At 31.8% G+C, this 25,464-nt stretch overlaps 1 protein-coding gene across 1 annotated transcript; it reads left to right on the forward strand.

Moving 5' to 3' along the window:
- Positions 1–7,259: 7,259 nt before the first annotated feature.
- Positions 7,260–24,764, forward strand: LOC129002963 (uncharacterized). The gene is made up of 2 exons (XM_054431110.1): positions 7,260–7,632; positions 23,042–24,764. The coding sequence occupies exons 1-2, from the start codon at positions 7,342–7,344 to the stop codon at positions 23,189–23,191; spliced, it is 441 nt and encodes a 146-aa protein (XP_054287085.1). The 5' UTR covers positions 7,260–7,341; the 3' UTR covers positions 23,192–24,764.
- Positions 24,765–25,464: the final 700 nt, after the last annotated feature.

The raw sequence follows: 25,464 nt of genomic DNA on the forward strand, positions 1-25,464 counted from the left end.
TAACGTCGGAAATATATCCCTTAGACCCGAGTTTAAGATATTTTACCCGAATTAAAACCTAGCAATTGTTAGAATCGTTAAAACCAATGACCTAATTGTTAGAATCGTACTACTTTTAGACCTACCTATACAGATAAAATATAGGGTGTATGGAACCGATTTTTTGAGAGGCAAATTTCTTTTTGTCTTTTCTTAATTTTATAAATTAAACGTATCTCTTAAGTAATAATTTTGAAAGTCTAGGTTTACTTTAATGTCAAATAACACATATACGATTTTTTAATCTCCACAGAAAATCGAGAATGTTGTTCTGTTTGTGTAATTACTTAAGTGTATTGTTGAATTAGTGAAATCAGACTGTATTGCTTTACTTGTGAAGACGCCGAACAAACATTAAACCAAGTTGTGTGACTTTCATAGTTATAATTAATTAGAGATTGTATTTACTAAACTGAGAAAACATTTAAATCAGTATTAATGGTTATGTGTAGAGTAATCTACTAACCGTTTACTAACGTGTGTTCATTAAGGTTCATTAAGAGTTTAGATACAAATACGTAAATGATTTAAAAATACAAATTGTATATTACATTATTTCTCAATCACTGCAATCTCTTAAACAAGTTTTACTGTACAACAATAAAAAGTATAACTATTTCAGTTACTAAAGTTTCTTATCTAAAGCTACAGACGATCTTATACAGCGTTGTTTAAACTTGTGCTAAGTACTTCCTAACTTTTAAAGGACCTTAGCTTAAAGACAATAATCTTCTTTCATCAAGCAAAGAAGCTTTTAAACAATCCAAGTTTTTAAAACTGAACGTTAAAGGTGATATAAACTTTCTCTTTCAACTTGTGTTGTTATTTCAAATATAGCTAGAATGTCAATATTGTTACTTTTTAAGTCGTTAGTTTTTAACAAAACGATTATTCAGTAAAGAACAAGTATATTTTTCATTTTTACAGCATTCCTATGTCCTAACAGGAATTAGTTACTCTGTATAAGTACTTGGATTAGTATATGATGGTATTTTACTTAGTAAAAACTCATCGGCATGTAACCACATTTTTTAATTAGGAAGAAAATAGTTTAAGGGTGAGTCTCGGAAGGTGTCTAGACAAATTTAAAATGATCGATGATCTTACAATGATAAATCAAATTCTCCAATAAACCAACCCCAATAAATAAATTATTTTTGAATGTAGAATCTTCCAAATACATTCAACATATGTTTTACATTATTCCTTGGGGTTGGTCAAGTAGAAATCAATCATATATCTTCAATGTATCGTAGATTCACCCTGCATATACTGTAATATAAACAGTAGAAACCGTCCTATTCCGTATAATGATTCCTATAGTTTACGGGTTTCTGACCCTTCTCGTGACAAACAGTACTTAAAATAAAACAAGAAGGTAAAGACAGTTGTTGTGTGACTGTTGGGGGCAATTTCACAAATGTACGGCATTGTATGCTGTGTAGAATTACTGTAAATGTCGGTTCGTTATTACATTTTCAAATTTATTGTTGTAAAAATTTTCAGATATGTATTTTGTACTTGGACTATTAAACGTAAAATACCTACAGTATTGATTACAAAACAACTTCGAGAGTTTTGCTAGAAACTGTAACTGAACAAGTAAGACAAAATGGTGACGATTGAATATAATTGTGGTTCATCTATTTTAACTATACAGTGTCTTTAGGATAGCACGATAAATGTAATCACTACATTAAAATCTAACTACTTTAATTGTCTGGTAAATAAAATCTTATTGATGATAAAACTTATAGAATTTTGCAAACTTGCAATGTAATAATATTTTCGCAATCCAACATATAGACTGCGAAAAATGAGAAAAGTTACACTATATTCAAAGTATAGTAGTTTCTTGTTGTCTCCAAGTTCTTTGGCATTTCTTTTATAATCTTTAGTCTTTACTAAAAATAATATGGAAAACTACGCAAAAAATGTAATAAAATCACTTTCCAATGAAATGAGTAGTGCATAATTATGAGATCGTTGCAACAACAAAATCTATCTTACTTATTTAATACGCAAGCAGGTTTTTTGTGACAATTACTCCTCCGAAACTACTGAACCAATTTACATGTTTTTGGTGTCATTGGAAAGAGCGTAACAGTTGTGCAGGAAACTTTCTTTTTAGGGAAATAATTAGAGAGTGAGGCCCTGGGGCCCTTTAAAGTTTCGTATTTCTCCATAAAGATAACATAGGAGATAATTTTTATTTACAGAAACATATGTTTGTTACTTGAAAATAGTCAAAGTCTACTACATAATAATTGCTGTGCATTATGACTGTTAATGTATACTACATTTCAATCAAGGATTGTGTACCTTAAAGATTACTCATAATGGATCTTACTACTTTATTTTAATGCTGGGAATAGTAAAATTTAGTTGAGAATAAGTTACCATGATTTAGAAAACTTTACTAGGCTATAATAATTGATGTAAAATCACAAATCTTTGACATTATTAATTCATTTGAAACAAAACAGCTGATCGATAAATCAAACAAATCATCTACTTCATGTGAATAATGTTATTACACAAACATAGTTTTTTTTTAACCAATATCTTGATTTTTTTTTACTTGTGGGTGTATTTTGAGTTTGCAGTTATGAAAGCACCAAGCCAAGTAACTTTTATTTAATTTTCTTTATAAACTAACAGTATTAATGAATTACTACATGAACTTGACAAGTTAGGTAATTAATTGTCAGTATGCCAAGGGGGAGAAGAGTGAGTCCTCGAAAACAGACAAAGGCGGATACACCCATCTAGAAAATCCAACTGGGCTGCACTTTACTTGACGTCCTACACTCATTTGAATGAAAATATCGATCGATATATCGATTAATCGATTGCTTCATTCGATATATCGTTTGGTTAGTTAGGTAAGGTTAACCTAACCTAACTAACCAAACGATATATCGAATGAAACAATCGAATGAAAATATTGAATCGAAAAAAACAATCGAATGAGTGTAGGACGTCAAGTAAAGTGCAGCCTCCAACTGAGTTTTAAATATAGAGGTCAGTGGATTGTCAAGACACAGATTAGACTAATAAAAGGGGCAGTGGTTTTATTGATGAGGAATACATATTATAAAAGAGCCTCATTAATGGCACAAGGCGTCATGTGATCAGAACAGTTAACAACTTAATAGAATGTTAAGTCCTAACTGGGACAAGTGAGTGGGGACATATTTTGATTTTGAGGATAACAATTTGCCCGTTTGATGCTATAATTTCTATTATCTTTGGCATTTGCAGCTCAAGCCCTTTAATTAAAGAGCAGCGCTGTTTTTACCCAGACCAATTTCAGTCATGAGCAACTATATTATATGTTGTTTTAAGTAAGGCTACATCTTTAAATAGGATACGCATATTCATTACAGAAAATTCTGACCAGGATAATATTCCTGAAGGTAACTAAGGATACGATTAAGACAAAAATCGTAGTAGGTATTCAAGAAAGTGCTTTTGTGATAAAAATGTTGTTTTTTAGTGTTTATTTTTAAGAGCGTTTTCTCCAAGCAGAATTTTATGACCCTCAAAATATGCTACATAGGCCTATTGTTTTGATGTGATAAAATGTTTTGTTAAATGTGCTTTTAAAAATCTTTAAAAATAACTACCCTATAACATAGGCTACTTGAACTTGGACACTTATTAATTTACTAAATATAACACACATACAGCTAGAAAATTGCTGCACTTCTCACTTCTAAGGCTTTATTATTACTGTATTTAATTTTCAACGTCGATTCAATATAAAACACGATGATTTTGTTTTCTAAATTCATATGTTATTTTGCGGGGCATTGAGCCGCACAGGTTCACTAGTATAATCTTAATTAATGAACATACGAATTAAGTTATTTGCAAAGTGTTACCAACATATGGCTAACACACAGCAACATATGGGTAGGTTGGTATGATATGTAAATTATGACTCATTATTTAATTAACCTTTCATCGATTATTTATCACGTTATCGACTTAAATTACTTAATGGACGGATGTCCCAAACGTAGACATCGCTTTTTAAGATTAATATTTTGTGCTTTATGGAAGTGAAACTAAAAGTTAGGTTCCGAACATTGTGTTTCTTCAAAACTACATAGTGGAAAACTGCTAGTGATTGACATAATCGAACCAGTCATTTGTTTTTCACAAACTCAAATTATAATACGTATAATACAAAACCACTTATCGGATCCATTATTGTATTTTGTATGGAATACATTTCTTATCAAACGTTTCAGAAGGTGGAACATTTTATAAGGTGATACTGTACTTGAGTGCAAAGCCTTATCGCACTGGCGCAACCTTCTCGCTGACGACGCTCAAACGGGATATAGGGATTTGAAACTCTTTGATCAGAACTACAAAGCAAAGTGTTATTAAAAGTACACAATACTGTGTTTAAGTACTCTTTGGAACGGTGTGATATTTATTAAGATATCTTTGTACAGAATCCTCTATCTTAAATAATTCGATTATAAAAAGTTCGGTGAATAATTAACATGGGAACCTAACATGTCTATAATTTTTGGAATGTTTACAGTTATTGTAATACAATACATGTCAAAAGAATTTTGATAAAAGGAGTTAAATGAGCATTTTAAGATGAGAATTTTTTTCCAAGGACGCTAGGCACGAGCATGGGATTGTTTTTCACATTACTTCAGGCTAGACCTAGGGGTTGCGACATTATAACTTAGACAACATCTTTGATTAGTATCAAATAGTCAATGATAAAATCCATTGGTGATTTGATGATTTGAACCCGGGACCTCTGGAACCAAAGCCCGCGCTCTATTCTTTAGACCAGCTCGCTCCACCATATTAGCATAGAATAAATAAACACCATCTATGATATATTATATTACTATATATATACTATATATATATATATATATATATATATATACTATATATATATATACTATATATATACTATATATATACTATTTATATTACTTCATCTATGATATTAGTAAATGTTATTTAATAATACGTATAGTTTACTCTAAACATATTACTTTAAACTTATTTTTTTTATTCTCAACAAAATATTGCAAAACTTAACCTCACTAGAATGTACCAAATTCAAAGGCGAGTTTTTCCATTGTCCATTCATTGTTTCTTCTTCTTACACTAAACAAGTAATTTAAACAAGTTTCGCGACGGAGTTTGGGCTTTAGCTGAATTCATACAAAATATACTCCGCAGGAGAAATTTCCCCAAATTTCTAGGTAATTTAGTTTCAAACAATTCAGTGTCATGGCCAAACCGGAAGTCCAACGCTGGTCTGCATTCAGACAAATACATTAGACTTCCGGTCACAAGCCACAGGCTGGCTCACTTCCGGTCAGTTTATTGTCTGGACACAATTTTACAAGGCATTTAACTCAGGTTTAAATTATATAGACACAGACTTTTAAGAATAGTGCGACGGATCTTGTTTGTTTAGATGTTCAAAGTAGAAAAGTGTGATTGAGTAGAAAAAGTAAAAATACAGACATTTAAATAGTATACACTATAATTATAATTCAAATGCAGTTTAACTGTGCTTGAAATATCCCATTACCAGACATTATTATGAATAAATAGAATTAAAGAATGTTTAAAATACTGGATATTATTATTATCTGTAGATTATAGTTGTGCTAAAATATAAATAATATATCAGTACAGCAATAGTATATCCTTGAAGGAAAAGTAGATTCAGCAACAAATAAGATATATTGCAAATCCACGAGATCCTACTTTCAGGAATCGCAGAGAAAAGCGCATTTCATAATATACAATATAGTGTTATTGTGCTGTAAAATCCACGTGGAAGAAATACATATTTTCGCAACTGTGTACTATAATTATTGTATTTTCATCCCATTAATTTAATTTTATTTTGTATACAATTTAAACAAATATACAATTAAGTTTTCCTTTTTATTAATATTTTTTGAAGTGTTGTTTCTTTTGTTCTCTTAGACATAATTGAAAAGATTGATTTTGGGTGTAGGGTAAATGAGACTACACGAATCATTAAATAACTCAAACTAAGGTAATCAATAGAACTTATTTTCAATATATATTTTGACTATCGTACGAATAACATAAATATTTTTATTTTTTCAGTAATAATGTTTATTTAAAGTCATCAGACTGTACAAACTCAACGGACTGATCACAAATAATTAAAAAGAGACAAACATTTATTGAAACAATCTTCAAATATATTGAATAATTTGGAATATGTTTCAATAATATATCACTGAACACAGATATATATCCTGCATTAGTAACATTTCACATGCGTAAGCCTATTAATTAATTTACGGGGTAAAGGCATGTATTCGTCGAAAGTTTTGTGGAAGAATATATTTCACATTAAAACAATTAGCTTCGTGAAAGCAATCAACTTATCTACGCATGTTTGCTTATACTTAATTAGGGCAAACAATATTCTTAATGCGGGATTATATTTGCTTGAACTTGACGGCATTAAGCTACAATAATACCAATACAACATTGACTGTGGAGTGGGGTTCGGAGAGTGAGGAGGAGGGATATAAGGGGGTGGATCTTGCGCATTGTGACCTTGCATTGATGCAAACAGAGGGAAGATTTCCCAAGATACGGGAATTTCTTATTTCCCGCTAGCTACGAAAATAATATCCTCCTGCGAAATGTATTTTCAAAATATTAATTTTACTAAAAAGAATATTCGTTTGATTGAGTTTATGGTAAGAAAAAAGTATATTAGATCCGTCACATTTTCAGTTTCTATTACACCAGTGTTATTTATTTGCTCAACTGATGCATAAAAAACACTTAAATATATATTTTCCCGTAGGTTTTTTTTTTACAATTAAGAGAAATTCAAGTTCTATTAAAGAAAAAATATTTGTATTTATGCTTAGGGTATTTATTTGAACTTTATTTTACATATTAATGCATGAAATCTTTCACACTTGCTACTCTGTAGAAAACTTAATAATAGTAAAGAAATGCGTTTCAACTACTAACACATCCCATTTTTATCACTCACTAAACAATAAAATCGTTAAATATTCTTCAAAATACATAACATCTTTAAAAAAACTTGTAGCGGGAAATTCCCTACGAAGCAGGGAAATTCACTTCCCCACGCTGGGAAAACTGGAAAACGCGAACCAGGTTACGACGGCTGCACCAGGTACCAGTGTTGCCTCGTCGCGAGAAGAAGCAGGGACAAACTACGCGGTCGGGGAGAAACTCAATGGGTGTGGAGTCTAGTTTAGTGATGGGTATCGAGGTCTGATGATGAGGAGCAGGACGAAATGGCGAGGAGGGAAGGATAGACTGAAGGAGGCCTCCAGGAAACTGAAGGTTATCCTGAAGAATTCCAAGAAGCTGAGCATCTCTCCTGAGGACTTGGGACGACTGAAGGGAGCGAGCAGACTTCAAGAGGTGTGTGACGAGGGGAAAACCTCAGAGAACTGGTTGTTCTATGGAACTCTAGGTTCAGGGTTCCTTGTTGTATTACTGCTCATCTTTATCATCTCGGGAGCACTACAGGACTCAATGTGTGCTCCCAAAAACACGACCAAAGTGAGTACTTTCGTAGATTCTCCTTAATTTTTAGTCCTTAGACACACGATCATTTATAGATAGCTTAGACTAGTTAGTTAGTTAACTTAATATACTAGTTAACATAAAAACACTTAGCTAGTTGGTTGAGTGATTTCACACAATGGTTCACCTTTGCCAAATGTAATATTGTATTTTAGTAACAATTTAATGTTTTATATGCAGAAGAAACAGTTTAAGAAGTTAAACTTCAAGTTGAGTGTTCATTGTTGGGAAAATATTGGTTGGAGTAGAAAAAGTTGGATTGATTTTCCATGTATAGAAATTGGTTAGGACTTGTAATGTTGTAGGCATACACATCTCACGACTGTCAATAGACCTATTATAGTTAAACTTCGTCAAAATAGAAAAAAAAAAACAGAAGGCCATTGATGTTATAGAATTAATTGTTTGTATTAAGCATTCTTAATATTAATAATATCTTCGCTGTCCAAGCCTTTCTTTGAATTAGAATTAGTATAAATATAAAGCAAGTAAAATCATTATAAATCTATAACGTTGGAATTAAAGTTTCATTTAGACTTTAGTAGTATTATAATTCTAGTATTAACTTATATGCACGAGTAAAATGACATACTATATTTGGAATCGACGTAATCAATAACAAGTTCATAAAATGACAATTTTAACAATTTTATTGCACATGTTGTGGGACATTTTCAGAAATACGTGGTTATCGTGGTACAAATACTATATCACATTGATATTAAACGATAAAAGAATTATGTATGATTGCTTAAGTACATTTAGTTTAGTGATTATCATTTGTAAGTAAGTCGTTCTAAGAGGATTCAGTTGTGTTTTACTTTAGGAAACGTTTGGTCCGTAGGTTACTTTATAGGCATATACAGTATTTAAGGCCCATACACTATACAGTACTTATTTATTCAGGGGTGTCAAACTAAGGTTCTGCTCAACTGAATGTTACAATAATATAGAATTACATGGGTTGCTGACTTAGTAATGAATATTAAGGTTATTTTAGTTATGCTGCACATTAAACATACACAATTTATTGAAACCCGTAGTTTGGTTTTTGTGTTGGTAGTTTTTGTTTGACTACTAAAACAAAACTATAAAAAAACAAACAGGCATGAATTGAAAACATGTCAATACAATAAATTATATTTAATTTATAATAAATAGACTATACAAAATGTGTTTAGGTTTACCACCAATGACAAGAAGAAACTTTAATTTTTGTAACGGTATCATCAAAAGAGCCTTTAAAAACGGGGGAAAGCTGTGATGGGTATTTTTCACTCAGCAACAAAATTATCTGTGAATAATGAATATGAAATTGACTGACTACAATATATTGACCTACAAAGCTAATGTGAGGGTTTGTAACCTTGGCGAGATAGAGTTAATGTAAATATGTCATCCTTGAAGTTAATTTTCCACCTTCCAGCTACACCGTTTACTGGTTTGAGATTCTCAAGTTTAAGTAGTTTAATCGTACTTAAGATTTTCATTCTTACCCCATATTATGTTTAGGGCTAGATATTTTAATTTGAATGATCGCCTATTGATCATTACTCACTAAATATGTCATCCTTGAAGTTAATTTTCCACCTTCCAGCTACACCGTTTACTGGTTTGAGGTTCTCAAGTTTAAGTAGTTTAATCGTACTTAAGATTTTCATTCTTACCCCATATTATGTTTAGGGCTAGATATTTTAATTTGAATGATCGCCTATTGATCATTACTCACTAAATATGTCATCCTTGAAGTTAATTTTCCACCTTCCAGCTACACCGTTTACTGGTTTGAGATTCTCAAGTTTAAGTAGTTTAATCGTACTTAAGATTTTCATTCTTACCCCATATTATGTTTAGGGCTAGATATTTTAATTTGAATGATCGCCTATTGATCGATATAGTATAATTGTATTTATAATGAAATAAATAATTAAAAGCTGTGCATGTATTCAAATAATCACAATAAAAATCTTTAACAGGGACTACCGTCACTAAACTTTATAAAATGATAAAAATAACTAATTATTATCATTAACAACAATTTTTAATATACATAAACATCATTGTGATGAAAATATACATTGTTCTCTAAACATATATAAGATGTCTTCACCTAAGAAACATTTATATTAATTACTTGATAGGTTGAAATGAAAAAGAACAATTCAGTTCAAACTCAAATGAGTTTTCATCTAAGAGCTCCAAACTATTGTGTAATGACGCTGTAACATATTTGAGATACACATGTGATTGGCGGGATTTGAACCCAGCATTGTAAGGGATAAGTCCCCGTATTTTATTACAAGATCACCCGTGATAATTCTAACGAGTAACAATACCAGGAAAAAAGCTTGAGCTGGTTAATTCTCCTTCACTAAAAATAATTGTACATACCACTAATGTATTTGTCTAGCGGTGTTTAAGAAAATTCCCTTCTTCAAATACAGTTTTATATACAAAAAATAATATAATACTTAAAAATATGGAATATTGGCAATAAATTTATTGATTTAAGTATTAATCAATTAAACCATTAACTTATTGTTTAACCATTAACCATAATTAACCAATTAATTTATGGAAAATAAGTAGACAGCAATAAAATTATACAGAGTTGGTCTATTATTTGCAAACACATATTATAAGAATAGGTTGAAATTAAATTACCAAAACATTTTCAACAAATCTATCCATTATCCATTACACTACCTCATAGAATATTGGTTTGATTTAATTTACGAAAAAGTGACGCAATATCACAAGAAAACAATTTTGAGTAGGAAAAGTGTTATTGGGTATCCATAAGCAAACCACTTTTATTTGAAGTTGTAACATACTTTGTGATATCAATCATATTTGATCATTTGGATTATAAACTTTCACGCGTAAGCTGACATCACCCATCTATTGATCTCTCCCAGTGTCAGGGGATGTTGCGGGGGGGGGGGAGGGGGGGTTTGTGTCAGCTCTCAGCTGATTATCCTAACCTCAATTGCCGCCTAATTGGGGATTGTTTGATAACCGTTTGAGCCATTGTCGACTCGTTAGCGCCATTCTTGGCGTTCGAAATGCAAAATTATCCCGCGAAATTGCTTGTGGGTAAAGACTGTTTGCACAGTAATTGGTAGCTGGTAATGGAGGCGTCTTCAGTGTTGCAAATTGTCCAATCAATTTGGTTAGTGCTCTTTGATCTAGAACGGTCCATCAAAAGTTCTACGATATTGTAGTTCTGTAGAAAAGTTTACGGTGTGATCGCTTCCCTAGCTTGTTGCTTTGCTATGGGATCATGGGATCAAAAATGACTTATTTTGTTTTAGATGTAGAACTAAATATTAAACAAATTCCAAACCAATAAGATGAAGTGTGTATTGTGTATTTACTCTATCGTATTTTTTTTTTTTAGAACAGACCAAACCCTGATTCTTTTATTATGTAGTTTACACTTTTTTAAAGCTAGCCATTTGAATAAATGCAATCTGACCCCAAAATTGATCTTGTAAAAATCGTACCAGCGACCTCAAGATTGTAAGACGATTTAACCAGAAAATTATGTAGTTGTGGTAACTTATTATTTAATGACGAAAATCAGTGGCACTCAGTACGATGTAAATAAGACTTGAACCACATTCATGTTGTAAAGAAAAAATTAACCAGACTAGATTTAAGTAAAAAAAAGTAGTGCTGGGATAACTATTTACGTACGTAATTATTTACGAAGTTTTTATAATTTTCATTAACGGACCAAGTTATTAATCAAATATATACCTATATAAAATATCTATATGTATTCGGGTTAGGGTACTTATAAGATGAAATAATAAACAATTGTACCAGATTCCCTATAGCAGTTACCTGTAATTATATTTAAAATCGGCAATCTCCAAACCACCCTGTAACGATAATACATAAAACATATACTAAAAACTATTGATAGTTGGAAAACTTTGTAAAACTTTAGCTGGGGCCTGATAGTTATGCTCTGGCCACTGCACTTACCAAATTCATATTTTTTTAATTACTAAAAATACATATACAAATAGGTTTCCGCTTTTTAAACATGTGAAAATCACTGCCACAAGACAGGACCTATCAAAAATAGCTGCCCTATTTTTTATACTTCTGTTAAAATTATGTTTAACCAACATTTAACACATAAAGTGGCTTATGTAAGGTTTGTGCGTGTGTTCCGAATAACCAATCAGGAAAGGTAGGGAAATTCAGTTACACGCTTTTACCAATCCGTCATAATCAATCCTTTAACGGTGCGGTGGCACGCGATTTTGGTTCTTTTAGTTACGCAACCATATATCATTCGAAAACAGACGAAATCAGTTTAGGATGGAAAGTTGAAAGTTTCTTTGAGAATATTATTTCAACGAAGTTTACGAAAAAACTCTAGTCAATAGTGTAAACGTAGACTATGAAGCAAAGACAGGATTTGCATCTGGTTTATAAATATTGCGGTCTATGTGATGGCAGGATACATAAATATTTTGCACAAGTTATTCTTTGAAGTCTTGCAACTTGAAGGTATGATAAAAGTCAGAAATGTTTTGTAATATTTTTACGGTGGTTTAGATTTATATGGATTTCAAATTATTAAAAACCGATTCTCACAATCATGAGCCAACTCATAATCTTTTCTGTAACACATAATAATTACATTTATACACTCATATTTTAGTTGGTATATTCATTGATGTGTACACTTGCATCTGTATAAAACAGTTCTAATAATTGTTTTTTTTTTATTTCTTACAATTAATTTAAAGACTTTGGTGTTCTTCAAACTTATATTTTGTCGGTCCACAAGGTCCTCAAAGGCCTGAGCGTGGAATGTATCAAACAAATCAAGGGTTGAGCCATAAAAACAAGAACGAAATGTATTTATATTGTGGCATCTCCGGGTTCCGAACATCTTAGCCGACTGAGCCTTAATCGACTCATATTATTAGACTCATCTCCTAATAATATTGTCTCAAGAAATACGGGTTTATTAGACTGAAATGTTCACACAAAAAGCAAAGTTAACAATATAAAAAAGTCTAAAAGAATCTTACATCAGTAATACTATTTGTGAAGCTAAACCACTTATAGAAAGACAGCAGTATCACGGTATTTGAGTTTTACTCGGATTCAATACATATCAATACAGTTTTATTTCCCATAAAGCATCGTATGTTTCTGCAGCTATAAAAGTTTATTGGACGTTACGTTTACGCTTGAGTGAAGCCCGAGCAACTTGAGGTCGGTTTTGTACATCAGGATTTAGGTTTTATAGTTTCAATCTTCTCTCTGGTAGGGATAGTTGTGTTCTACCACCTACATTTAGTTTACTGTAGGGGAGGAGTGTAATGTCTTAAAATTATTACGTCATTAATATTTGTCGATTTTACTTTCATAGACAACTACCGTTAAATAGGTATTCATATGTACTCTCCTTAAAGAAGCCGTTGGTTAGTTAACTTCTTTTGGAATTATATATTGGTTGCAAATGTTGTTTTCCAAGAATACATCTTAAATTATTTTAATACAATTTTCAAAGACCTCTACATTTCATTGATGCATAGATGAACTTAAAGGCTTAAAGGTTGAAAACATTTGGTTTAAAAATAGGATTAGGTGAGCTTCGTTTGCTTCATCTTATTCATTTCAGGTGTGTTTCAATTTCATTGGCATTTTAACACTATTTTATGCGAATACATTGTCTAAGCCCAGGTCTTGCTACTATGTAACTTTGGTTATTTGTAAGATGGTTTCATTAATTGACAGCCTGAAAAATACAAGCTGAGTTGGTTGTTTTTGGGATTGAACAAGTAATCTTATGGATTTGTTATAATCTTATGGACCATTGTTATAAACCCCCCCGTTAATGCTTCAGAGATGGTTGGCAGCTTGAGATATGGTTTTAAGATTGGTTTTTGTAAAAATACCGATGAAAATCATACAAACATTTTCAATTTTATGATTTGGTTTTAATAATTACTTTTGGTATTATACGAACAAAAAATATTTCGTAGTTCTGGCTAAAAACAATTTAGATTATCGCTAGTAACAAAACTTTACCCTGTTAAATTTGGTTTACAATTTTATACACCTGGCATTGTTTTCACGTTAAAATTTAGAGGATATAATATGATTTTTTTCTAATATATTTCATACCAGTGATAAATACTTAGGAATAATAAAAAATACTCTACTCAAACAGAATTCAACGTTACAGATTACATTAGTAAGGCTGGTGTAAATTATTCCCTTAGTCTCACAATGAAATATTAGATTTTCAACTGAATTTTCAGAGAAATGATTCATGACTCCATTAGAACAGGATAATCGTAACTAATCGCGGTGAGAAATGTGGGACAGATGCACTGCATTGTAACACTCCCTAACGCTTTCCTCGGCTTTTAGACTTAATGGGAGCATTACTCAAATGCTATAGCTATTATGTTCTGTGTAAAAATTATACAATCTTTGTATGTAAAGAGTATTTGAAAAATAATTTAGTTTGAGTAAAATATACGATGTGAGAACATACATTTATTCTAGTTCTTCAAAACGAGTGATGATAATTCAGATAATGTCTCTCAGAGAGAAGGGAGGCAATAATATACTTTTAGTTGATTAATATATATTCTTGATTTTACATAGGTGCTAGAAAACGATTCAAACATTATTTTCCTGTAGAATCTTATACAAGAAGTTTTTTTGGATGGTTGTTGATTACATTTTGATTAGGTTTCATTGATTGTCACGAACCCAAGTTTCATTTAGTGTTATGCACCCAAGTATCAATTTATTGTTACGCACCCAAGCTTCATTTATCGTCACGCACCCAAGTTTTATTTATTGTTACGCACCCAAGTTTCATTTATTGTTACGCACCCAAGTTTCATTTATTGTTGCGCACCCAAGTTTCATTTATTGATACGCACCCAAGTTTCATTTATTGTTACGCACCCAAGTTTCATTTATTGTTGCACACACAAGTTTCATTTATTGATACGCACCCAAGTTTCATTTATTGTTACGCACCCAAGTTTCATTTATTGTTGCGCACCCAAGTTTCATTTATCGATTCACACCCAAGTTTCATTTATTGTTAAGCCCTCAAGTGTCATCTATTGTTACGCACCCAAGTTTCATCTATTGTTACGCACCCAAGTTTCATTTATTGTCACGCAACCAAGTTTCATCTATTGTTACGCAGTCAAGTTTCATCTATTGTTACGCAGCCAAGTTTCATCTATTGTTACGCACCCAAGTATCAATTTATTGTTACACACCCAAGTTTCATTTATTGTTACTCAACCAAGTTTCATTTATCGTTACTCAACCAAGCTTCATTTATCGTTACTCAACCAAGTTTCATTTATCGATACGCACCCAAGTTTCATTTATTGTTAAGCCCTCAAGTGTCATCTATTGTTACGCACCCAAGTTTCATTTATTGTCACGCAGCCAAGTTTCATCTATTGTTACGCACCCAAGTATCAATTTATTGTTACACACCCAAGTTTTATTTATTGTTACACAACCAAGTTTTATTTATTGTTACACAACCAAGTTTCATATATAGGTACTCGCCACAGTTGTCACTGTTGTACAATCCATCATTGTCCGTGATTCATGTTTGACGGACCACGTTCGCATGTGATTGTGAAGGTTATTGTAGTTTAGGTGCGCCAGAGTCATTTCCGGAATCTATTGATCATGTCAGACATAACACTGGGGCAGATTTAGCACCTCTCTACATCAAAACCCTAGACTACATTGTGATGTTTGCCAGGGAGATTCATCATATTTCTCAACCGTAAAGTTTCGCCAGCACCTCTAGGTTTAATTGCAATATTTTGATGGAAATGGTAACGCCGGATTGATTCCTATAAATCTAGATGTGCGTCGCTGTCCTAAAGTAATGCCAAAGACAATTTTAATATCCGAAGCCTGTTTTGATTGGTTAAAATAATTTATTTAGTGATGTTGACTAAATATATAAACCTGAGTATATTTAATTTGTTGTGAATAATATCATGGATTTGTTAGCTGATGGGTCAGCTGAAGACGATTACAAGTTAGTTTTTATGTTTTAGAGTGCATTTCGTTCTTTACCCCTCTTACTTCACCACCTTTAACCCTTATCAAATTCTGTCCTACTTCAGGATATTAATTTATTTATTTTCATTCCATCGGCCAAGAACATTACATAATTGATACAAGTAATTGCAATCATATGTACTTACATAAATATATAGGCAGCTATACAATTTAGTAAAATAATTCAACACTAATAAGACATTGGTTTATATTAATAAATGTATTGTATTGCCTTACGATACCCTATTTACCTGACAAAGAAGGATATTGTAAGACAACACGATACTTTTATTACAACTTTTGTTGGTTATCCGGCTTGTAATCACAGAATGATATCGATATAGTTTAAATCGTAATAAGAATGAAACATAAGGTCAACATCAGTACGGTTAAAATAAACCACACACTAAACAGGTTAGATACTAAGCTCGATTATGAAGTTTGTAATACTAAGATAACTCTATTTTCAATAAATATTTTCAATATGATCTAAATACTGTATATAGATATTTTACTTAGACCATACCCTAACTACCTATACTATAACTTAGATTGGAATTCTCAAAACCAATTTATTAGGCGGATCAATACTCAAAAGAAAAAACCCAGAGAATTTGTTATTTTCAAAATAATTTCTTCCAAAAGTAGTAACAAAGTTGCACACATATTTCAACCTCATAGTGAAGTGTTTTCATTTTCATTTAGCTTTAATTAGCAACAGACACTATTTCTCACGTTACCTATATCTTTACACTCATTCACTTTTATTAAATCACATTTACCTTTCCAGTTACCTTCCAAAACGACTTTTTTTAACTGATTACAACAGCGTATTGCCAAGTTCTACTTTTGGTAGGAAATATAGAAAATTAAAATCGTGCATCACGCGAAGAATAAATATAGCCATTAACGACATTATTACGAGGGTAGCTTGGCCGGGGGGGGGGGGGTGTTAACGAGGGTTCATCTGGGGCGGACACATTAAGATATTATGATGAAGAAACGTCAGCTGTTTACAGTCTACACTGGTATCGATCAGCTGTTAAACAAACAACAGTCAGACCCTATCAGCTGTGGAGTGTAACACTGTCTTTTCTCCTTAGATTTTACTTTAATGATTAGGACATCATATAATCTTTGTGTAATATTAATGGCTCCGTAAGAGTTCTTTTAAATACTGGCGATTTCAAAATGTGTTTCAAGTTTATTGAGATGGATTTTTTAGGGTTTCTACTGACTAAGATCAGTATGGATCCATTCAATGATCAATGATTAAAAACAGCTGTTGGGCTTGCAAAATAAAATTTCAAAAAAATTTGTGAATTTTGTGTAACACAATTGCTATTTCACAACTTCCATCTGCAGTTAAATCGACAGTAGGGAAGACAGTTACCGCTAAGCAGTCTCTATAGCAAAACTGAGAACCAATATTCATAGTATGCCCTTTAGAAAGGAATTACGACAATTTATTAAATAATGGATAGTTTAAAGCAAGGTTTCTCGTCATGACGAACATTTTAAGTATATAGTTTTAATCGGGGTGTGACTTATGGTTTTCCCAAAAGTTCCTAGGTACTTTGGTACTTTGGGATTTATATATGGACAGCCAAAAAAATTAAACAAACCCAGGAAAAATCCCCCACTATAGATTAAAAACCATAAACCTTTTTGGGTTGTAATCTCGCATGTAAAGAAGGATAATCACTTTGTTCTACATAGAGTAACCCAGGGTTCTTTGTGTTTGACATTGCGGTGTTAAGCTTATTATATAACCTTAAGTTGAGTTAGCTCTTTGTACTTAGTGCGTGGCGAATATAAACACACATAACTTAGACATACATTTCTCCATTGGTTATTTCCAATTTTGATCATGAGACTTTTCTTCCAAGTCGTATATTTTTAAAAGTAGGAATTTAATAACGTTTCAAGAGGTTGAATCATGAGGAAATAACACTAACAAGTTGATACTACTTTTACAGGAAATTTATATTCCTTTCCAGGTATAATTATTACTCAGTTTCTCTTATCAGATAATCCTATGGCTCCACTTCCTCTTCCAGGAATCCATAAATCGATAAAATTGGTATTTTTTCCTTGTTAAATTATTTATTTATCTTTAGAACAAGGTGAATGTAGTATTCAATAATTCAATTTATGTAAATGAAACATGAAAAGTAAATGAAAGTCCACACTATCTCAACTTAATTGTATTTCAATGCAAGAAATCAAAATAATTTAGAAAAAGCAACGGTTGCTTACTTAAATAACATGTAGCTCAAACGATAATAAGAAAATATAGTTTGCGATGCAACGGAAATTTTTGAATCTTGCCAAGTGATACATATAACAAACAGACAACCGTAAAGGTAATGGAATATGTGCAATAAAACAGCAAGTGACTTTATTCACTTTTAAAACTAATATAAAACCTGAAATAGTTAGGCTAAAATTAAATCTAAGTCAAAATTAGAACAGTTGTGTGCTGGAAATACCATACATTTTAATAATTTTACTACTAATGGATTGAATTTTTTTGCATTCAGTGGTTTAAGATTTCCAAAGGGACTAGATTTATAATTCATGAGATGGTAGACTAGGAGAATAATAAGTTAAAACAGGAACAATTTAACAAATAGATTTTCCCCTATAGGTAAGTTCACTAAAATTTAAAATTCAAAATAAACAAAAATAGCAAACATATTCTAAATAGGTAACTTTACAGAGACCTAAATCGTCACACATTTGATTGACGCAACAGTTTGATATGTATTAATTAATTGTCACGTAATTGAATCACCTGTTATATGATGCGATTAAATACGACATATCAATCAAAATATCCTTAGTCATTGTGATGTATGAATTGTGTTTTTATTTGTTTTAATGTTTCATGGCGCTCTTTTATATCATCTATTCGGCAAAACATGTTTGTTTTATACTTAGATAAAAATGTCTTGACTATTAAGAAGTTCGCGAACCAACTGGATTGGATTTTAGGAACGGGGTTTATGAGGGGTTTATGGGGTAGACATTTGCTACTTCCATTTTTGATAATTTAAACTAAAATATTTGCAATTTCTTTGAAAAGTAAAAAAAAAAAACAATTCTTTGATTGAAGCGTGTTTATGTTAAGAAGAAAATTCAAAAACACTGTACATTTTAAATCCATGTTATTCTTATCGAGAATATGTCAACTGTTGTAGTTTCATTGTTTATAGATATATTTTGATCAAATTTGGAACATTTATTTATTTTATACTAAAATATTACCATTACAAAAAAACACTTTCTGTCTCCCTGTAGCAGAAAAACTAAGTACTCTTTTAACTAATGCTTTTTAAATTGGGAATAGATATGGCATTTTTAAGGAGACATTTTAATGAAAATCTATTCGGGCACAGGGAATTCGCTTAGTCTGCAGGTTTGCTGCAGCAAGGGTATTTTAGATATGTGGTCACACGGCTTGATGTGGGTCCGATCCTTGAGCCGCCATATTGCTTATAGATATTGGTGATTAGCAAGATTTTAACCGTAGTCTTCAATACGGAAGTCAAGCGTTTTAACCACTAGACCAGTAACTGTTGCGCCTTATAAAAACTAAACACATCAAATAGTTTAATACATATTACCTGAATTAACCTCCCATTTTGATTATTTTATTTGCATTATTTCGTTATATCCACTTAAAACTTCAGTGATGCCGCAGGTACAACTTGTTTCAACCCTTGTAATCATGCTTAATTTCAATAACCCCCGTCTGTAAAATACATCACACTGGCCATAAAGGGTTAATTGACTAGAAATCCTACTGACCCTCCAAATTTATGACGAGGGGAAGCAAATGATAAACGAACCGAAATTGGAGGTACAATAACAATCCCTGATCCCCTTGATTTCAGTCGGTATATTGTTTAGTTTCAAGCCAAGCGTAAACGTTCAATACATTTCACGATCAAAATCGGATTCCTCTTTTCTTCTTGGAAGAGTTTTATTGGTCGGGCTTTCAAGAAATTGTAGTTTATTGAGAACATTAAAAACTATACAACTCAAGTATTCCATATTAGTATACAATAAATCTCTGTAAACATGTAGCTAGTTACTACCTCAGTATATACAGAACTATGCTAAAAGAAAATATAATGGTAAAATGTATGTTAATCTATAAATAGACACTTAAAAGAAGCTTATTAACCTAATTTGTAGTAAAGTAGATTTCACTTTTTTATTTTGAAATATTTATGTAGTCTATTGTTAGATACTGGCTAGAATACTGTAATGTAATTTTTTTATTATATTCGTTGCACATTTCTGTTAAAAGCAAAACAATAAATTTAATAGTTAACTGAACGTGGAGTTGTATATCACTCTCCCAAAATATGTAAAACTAATTCGGAGAGAATATTTTTCTAAAACACAATTTTAAAAAGGAACTTGTCTTACACCAAAGCCTTAATGCATCCGCCCACTTTCCTCTGAAGGGCTTGTTTCAATTCCTGCCCTAATGGAATCATAAATCATTTCCCAGCACAAATCATTTTGAGAAATACAATATGTCTCTAAGTTCACATTCATAGGATATATGTGCAAATGTATTTCATCCAAGCCTTACTTTACTGAGGGAATAACACATAAAATGCAATATTTGAAAACAATCGCTTTCATCATTAACATTTATCATCCATTTATTTAGGAATGTTACTTTTATGAAATCATGCACATTGACATCAACATTATACAGTTTATGCAATTGATGTGTTCTTATCTTATATCAATCTGTAATTAATTGTATTTTTAAAAGTTAAACAATGGTTAAGATCTTTGACTTTTCCTTAGAAACTGTTAAATAAATGCATTGAAAAGATGATTATTAGTTTTGGAGGATGCAGTTTTCCGAACAATTTTTTTAATTTTTGTCACCTGACAAATAAAAGTGGGTAAAAATTGTATGTTGATAACATTTTGATTTGTTGTATGGTAGTTTGATTTGTTCTGTAGTAAGTCAACCAACTATTAGCGTAGTTTATTTATTATTCATCATACAAAGTAATGGAAATAAAGCGCACTACGAAAAGTAAAGGATTCCAAATAAGGCAGTCAGTAGCTATAAGTATATACTTGTGTTAAAGGGTGACGTGCACTATTTACCAAGCGATCATAGTTCAGAGGGTTCTAGATGAAAGAACCGTGTACAAATACAGAAAATGACCAAACAACGAAGTGCCACAGATATTGTAAGGAGAGAAAAAACTGACCCTAGTCATATTTTTGACTGGGACGGTGGCTTCGTCTTTTAATCCACCTACTAGGAGGTCACGAATGGTGGATATTTATAGGCATGCACTGTGAATTGGATACTCCCTGGTGTGGATTAACGACCGCACTACTGAGTACTACGTCCATCCGCAGTACCATCCTGATAATTAGACCAATTCGTTAATTACAAGGCAAAAATGTGGTTCGGATTTCACCATAAACTGTGTAGGTCCCTTAGTTGCCATTCGCTGTATGGGCTATTAATTAACAGCTGCGTCCAAGGATTATGTCAGCCTTAGTCACTAACAAGACTACAAGATCTATAGGATACTCATCCTACATTCATCTCCATTCATACTTGGCTTAAAATACCTACTTTCGTATGGTCACAATTTTAAAGAAAATTATTAAAGTATTTTAATGACAGGAATATTTTCCTCACTATTGCATTAATGAAAAGCCATGCTATAACTACTAATTATAGCGTCATGTCTTTATTTTTATGTTTACTGGACTTAAAGTGAAACATTGAATTACCCAAAATTATCCAGAATTACCCAAAAGCATTGGCTAAACAAATCCCATTAACAATTTGAACACAATTTTAGAAGCTTAAAAAAGTCTCCTTTGTTATGAATTTTGATTCATCAAAATAAACTAATTTGTAAATAAAACTTGTGCAAGGGTGTCATATTGATCAATGGCCGTAAGGGGGTGGGTTTGTGAGGGGAGGGGGAGGGACGGTCACCGGATAGTTAGATTACAGCAGAATCACGATTAATATGCAAGTATGAAATATAATACATTGTAAAATATTCACATGTAATAGTAATTAGTTATAGCTAAAGTATATTATTTTGTTATTATGTGTTCAAACTTGAAAAATCACTTTTGTATTTGTCACCGAAATCTATTTAGACACATTCTAGTATTCCTGCTTACATGAAGTTTAAGGTGCACCACCCCAAATCTCTTTAAGTGGGGGAAAATTAAGATCCGTATACTCTCCTAAATGGTAAACCTAAAATATGTAAAATCCTGTGGGAAGAGAGTGGTATATTTTCTACTGTTTGGCGGGGAAATACAGACAGAAAGTTATTGCTGTTTGTAACACTGGCAGTTTAATCTTCAGGCTCGGTTGAATAAACGAGGAAGATACAATTCTGGCTACATCCACCCCTATTATAATACTCCTTCCTCGTAATGCCTAAATATACAATATGTGTTGTTGAAAGTCAAAAGTCTAAATGCTATTGCCGTTTATTATATCCAATATTCATGAAAAGAGCTTTATAAACAACATAATTTCTTTTAGTAAAAATCACAAAAATATCCTTCGTAATTTTTTGATTAAAATTGTTATGTTATTCATTGTGACCCTTGGTTGAAAATATATTTGATAAAATGGAAGAATTATCTTATCCAACCACAGTTGCTAGTATGACAACTAGTTTCGTTCCTTAGAACATCGTCAGGTCATTGTAAGCAACCACATCTTCAATGTATGTATGTACAATGTGTTATGTCAAAAGATTCTTTAAAAACACTGTCAGAATCACAATAGTAAAAACTAGTCATGTTGATCAAACTATTAAAATTGAATAAAAAGTGATAAAACTGGTTAAAACTGTAAAGGCTGGCCAGCACTCTCTTATCACTGTCACTGTCTACATAAAACTGACTGAATCATGAGGTGTCTTCATCTTCATCCAAGTTTTATTTAGACAGTGACAGTGATAAGAGAGTGCTGGCCAGCCTTTACAGTTTTGACCAGTTTTATCACTTTTTATTCAATTTTAATAGTTTGATCAACATGACTAGTTTTTACTATTGTGATTCTGACAGTGTTTTTAAAGAATCTTTTGACATAACACATTGTACATACATACATTGAAGATGTGGTTGCTTACAATGACCTGACGATGTTCTAAGGAACGAAACTAGTTGTCATACTAGCAACTGTGGTTGGATAAGGTAATTCTTCCATTTTATCAATAAAATTGTTAATGTTTGAATTCACGTAAAACTCTTGTTTCAGGATATCCAGATCCAGACGATACGCATAGAGCGATTGCCTCTGGACGGACCCTTGGAGGCAGAAGACTCGACCCTCTTCAACGACAGCGAGGACGGTGACGAGGGTCATCTTAGGGCTTCGCCCCACCTCAGACTACGGAGAGGGCGATAGCGTAGACTGGGGAAGGATTAGGGCTTAGGAGGAACTGCAATGAACTGACAGGAGTGAAAAATGTCCTCACACATTGGAGTGTTATGTTTATTCTTACAGACCTTAGTGTGTGTCTTTAGGGGCATTGTTATGAAAACATAAGTAAAACATTCATGGAAAAGCTTTGAACGAATATTCTATTGTGTCTAGAATTTGAGCTCTAAATGAACCTATTGGGGTTTCTAGTTCATTTTGTGGTAAAATATGGTTTCGAAAATGGGTGGGTAAAGTAAACATTATAGCATGGATGCTAGTTAAATAACTTTATTTGGAAGTGATATAGTATTGAATAAGGATGTGGATTTCACTGATGTGTTTCCTTTTCACTGTATTATAATATTATTGGATAAAAATTCAAATTACTAATGCCATTGCTACTGTAATCAAGTAAAGTTTGAGACAAAAATTTTAGACAAAAGTCCACAAAACACAAAGTTGTCTAAGTTAAATCTGAAGCTAAGTGGTGTACTTTTAAAGACACATATACGAGCTGTACGTTAAATAACCAGTTTATTCTGATTAAGATAAGTTTCAGCATAATAATGAAATGAGTTTTATATTTCCTAACTTGAATGAATGCTTTACTTAGGGATTCCTCTAATGATCCTTTTTAATTGGCTAAACACAAATAATATTTTCATATAAAATAGCACTACGTTACGAACATAGCCATTTTCTTTATAGATTAGCAATCAAAATATATTATAAAAGATTGTGGGCGAGGGAAATTTTCTTTGATCAATATTTACAGAATAAATTAATATTTGTAAGAAAGAAGTGATTTTCTAGTTGCTTATTTTAACAATTAAAAACAAATACCTTTCTTGAAACAAACTAAAGACTAGTCCGGTTTATTTTTTAGGTCAGATAGCACTCAATTTAAAAACGTAACATAAATCAACAAATGAGTAGTTTTCCATTGTTGTACAATATCTTTTGGGTAAGTTTAATTTAGGTAGATATAAATTAAATGCTAAAGTCAGAACCAAAATATTTTAATGTACAATATTACAGCCACTACTTTTCAATGAACAAAATAGTCTAAGTCATAAAAGTTTGGATCTTTGCAGGGTAAAACATTTGTAGGAATAACAATGATATTTGATCATGTGTTAATAAGTATTCAAAACTTTGGATAACCCAATCCCTTGAACCAAACCATTTTTCCTTTTGAGTTATTATAAAAACAATACCACACTGAGCCTCTTGAAACTAAATATTTAGTGCTTTTAATTTTTTAAGTCAAAATATAATCATCACTGAAATATTGGGTTTATTGAGGCTTAACAGACATTCTGTCTATTCAAAATATGAACATATGTGACATTCAATACTAAAATGTATAAATTATGTATAATAAAGTAACTAAAAACTTCGTGCGGTTCCAAATTACTTTATTTTTACTTGTAAAACAATCTCAAAACATTGTTTTTCTAAACTGTAGCTATATGTAAGTGACATTAAAAAGTTAGATTTTTAGATTTTATTCGATCTTTTTCCTATTGTTGTAATTGGTTGTAATTTCATATTTGTACGAAAGGAATAAAGTATATTTCTAATAAAATGTATTTTTATTGGTTTCGAATATGTTTTAATAGCAGATTGTGTGTCTCTGACATCTCGTTGATCGTGTAGCTACGATCTCTGTGTTTGTGAATCGTGTATCGACAGCTGTTACTCCGACTACTTTTCTCACAATGTTTAGTCTCGTCCAAACCACCTGATACTGCAGTGCTGCAGTACTGCCCAGGGTTTGACTACTTAAATTTAAATTTTTACATACTTTAAAACAGACTTTAATTTCACTCGGTGGGATTCGAGCACGTTTCGGGCAGTATAAATACCGTCCCAACATGTTTTTGGTAAATGAAATAGCGCAGACCGTCCATGTAATACTTCATTAACTACTTTAGTGCCAATAATTGTTTAACTTAATACGAGTTTTTATACAGAAAGTAGAATAGAAGACAAGTTGCCAATAGTGAGATGTATCAGCTTGTCAGAGATAATGTGTTTGCAACTCTGTCTGCATTTGATATGCAGAGAGTTGCCAATGGTGTAACAACCTTTGTTACCTCACAGATTTATATAAGATAGTCTTCAACTTTGAAGAAACAACAGAGTTTAGTATTGAATTGAATTGAATTGAATTGAAAATGTCTTTATTCATATTATATACAGTGGTATACATCGAATGGCGTCATTATACTAAATTACAGCTAACAAACTAATTT

The sequence above is a fragment of the Macrosteles quadrilineatus genome, unplaced genomic scaffold, assembly GCF_028750875.1.
Source record: "Macrosteles quadrilineatus isolate MER2022 unplaced genomic scaffold, UCM_ALF_1.0 Scaffold_9__3_contigs__length_116548681, whole genome shotgun sequence".
Taxonomy (NCBI): Eukaryota; Metazoa; Arthropoda; class Insecta; order Hemiptera; family Cicadellidae; genus Macrosteles; species Macrosteles quadrilineatus.

What these genes read in the sequence shown, in the direction of transcription:
- LOC129002963 (XM_054431110.1), top strand. Translation starts at nt 7,342, where the DNA reads ATGATGAGGAGCAGGACGAAATGGCGAGGAGGGAAGGATAGACTGAAG. An exon ending in CTCCCAAAAACACGACCAAA is followed by an intron (nt 7,633 to 23,041) that starts GTGAGTACTTTC and finishes CTCTTGTTTCAG; the next exon opens with GATATCCAGATCCAGACGAT.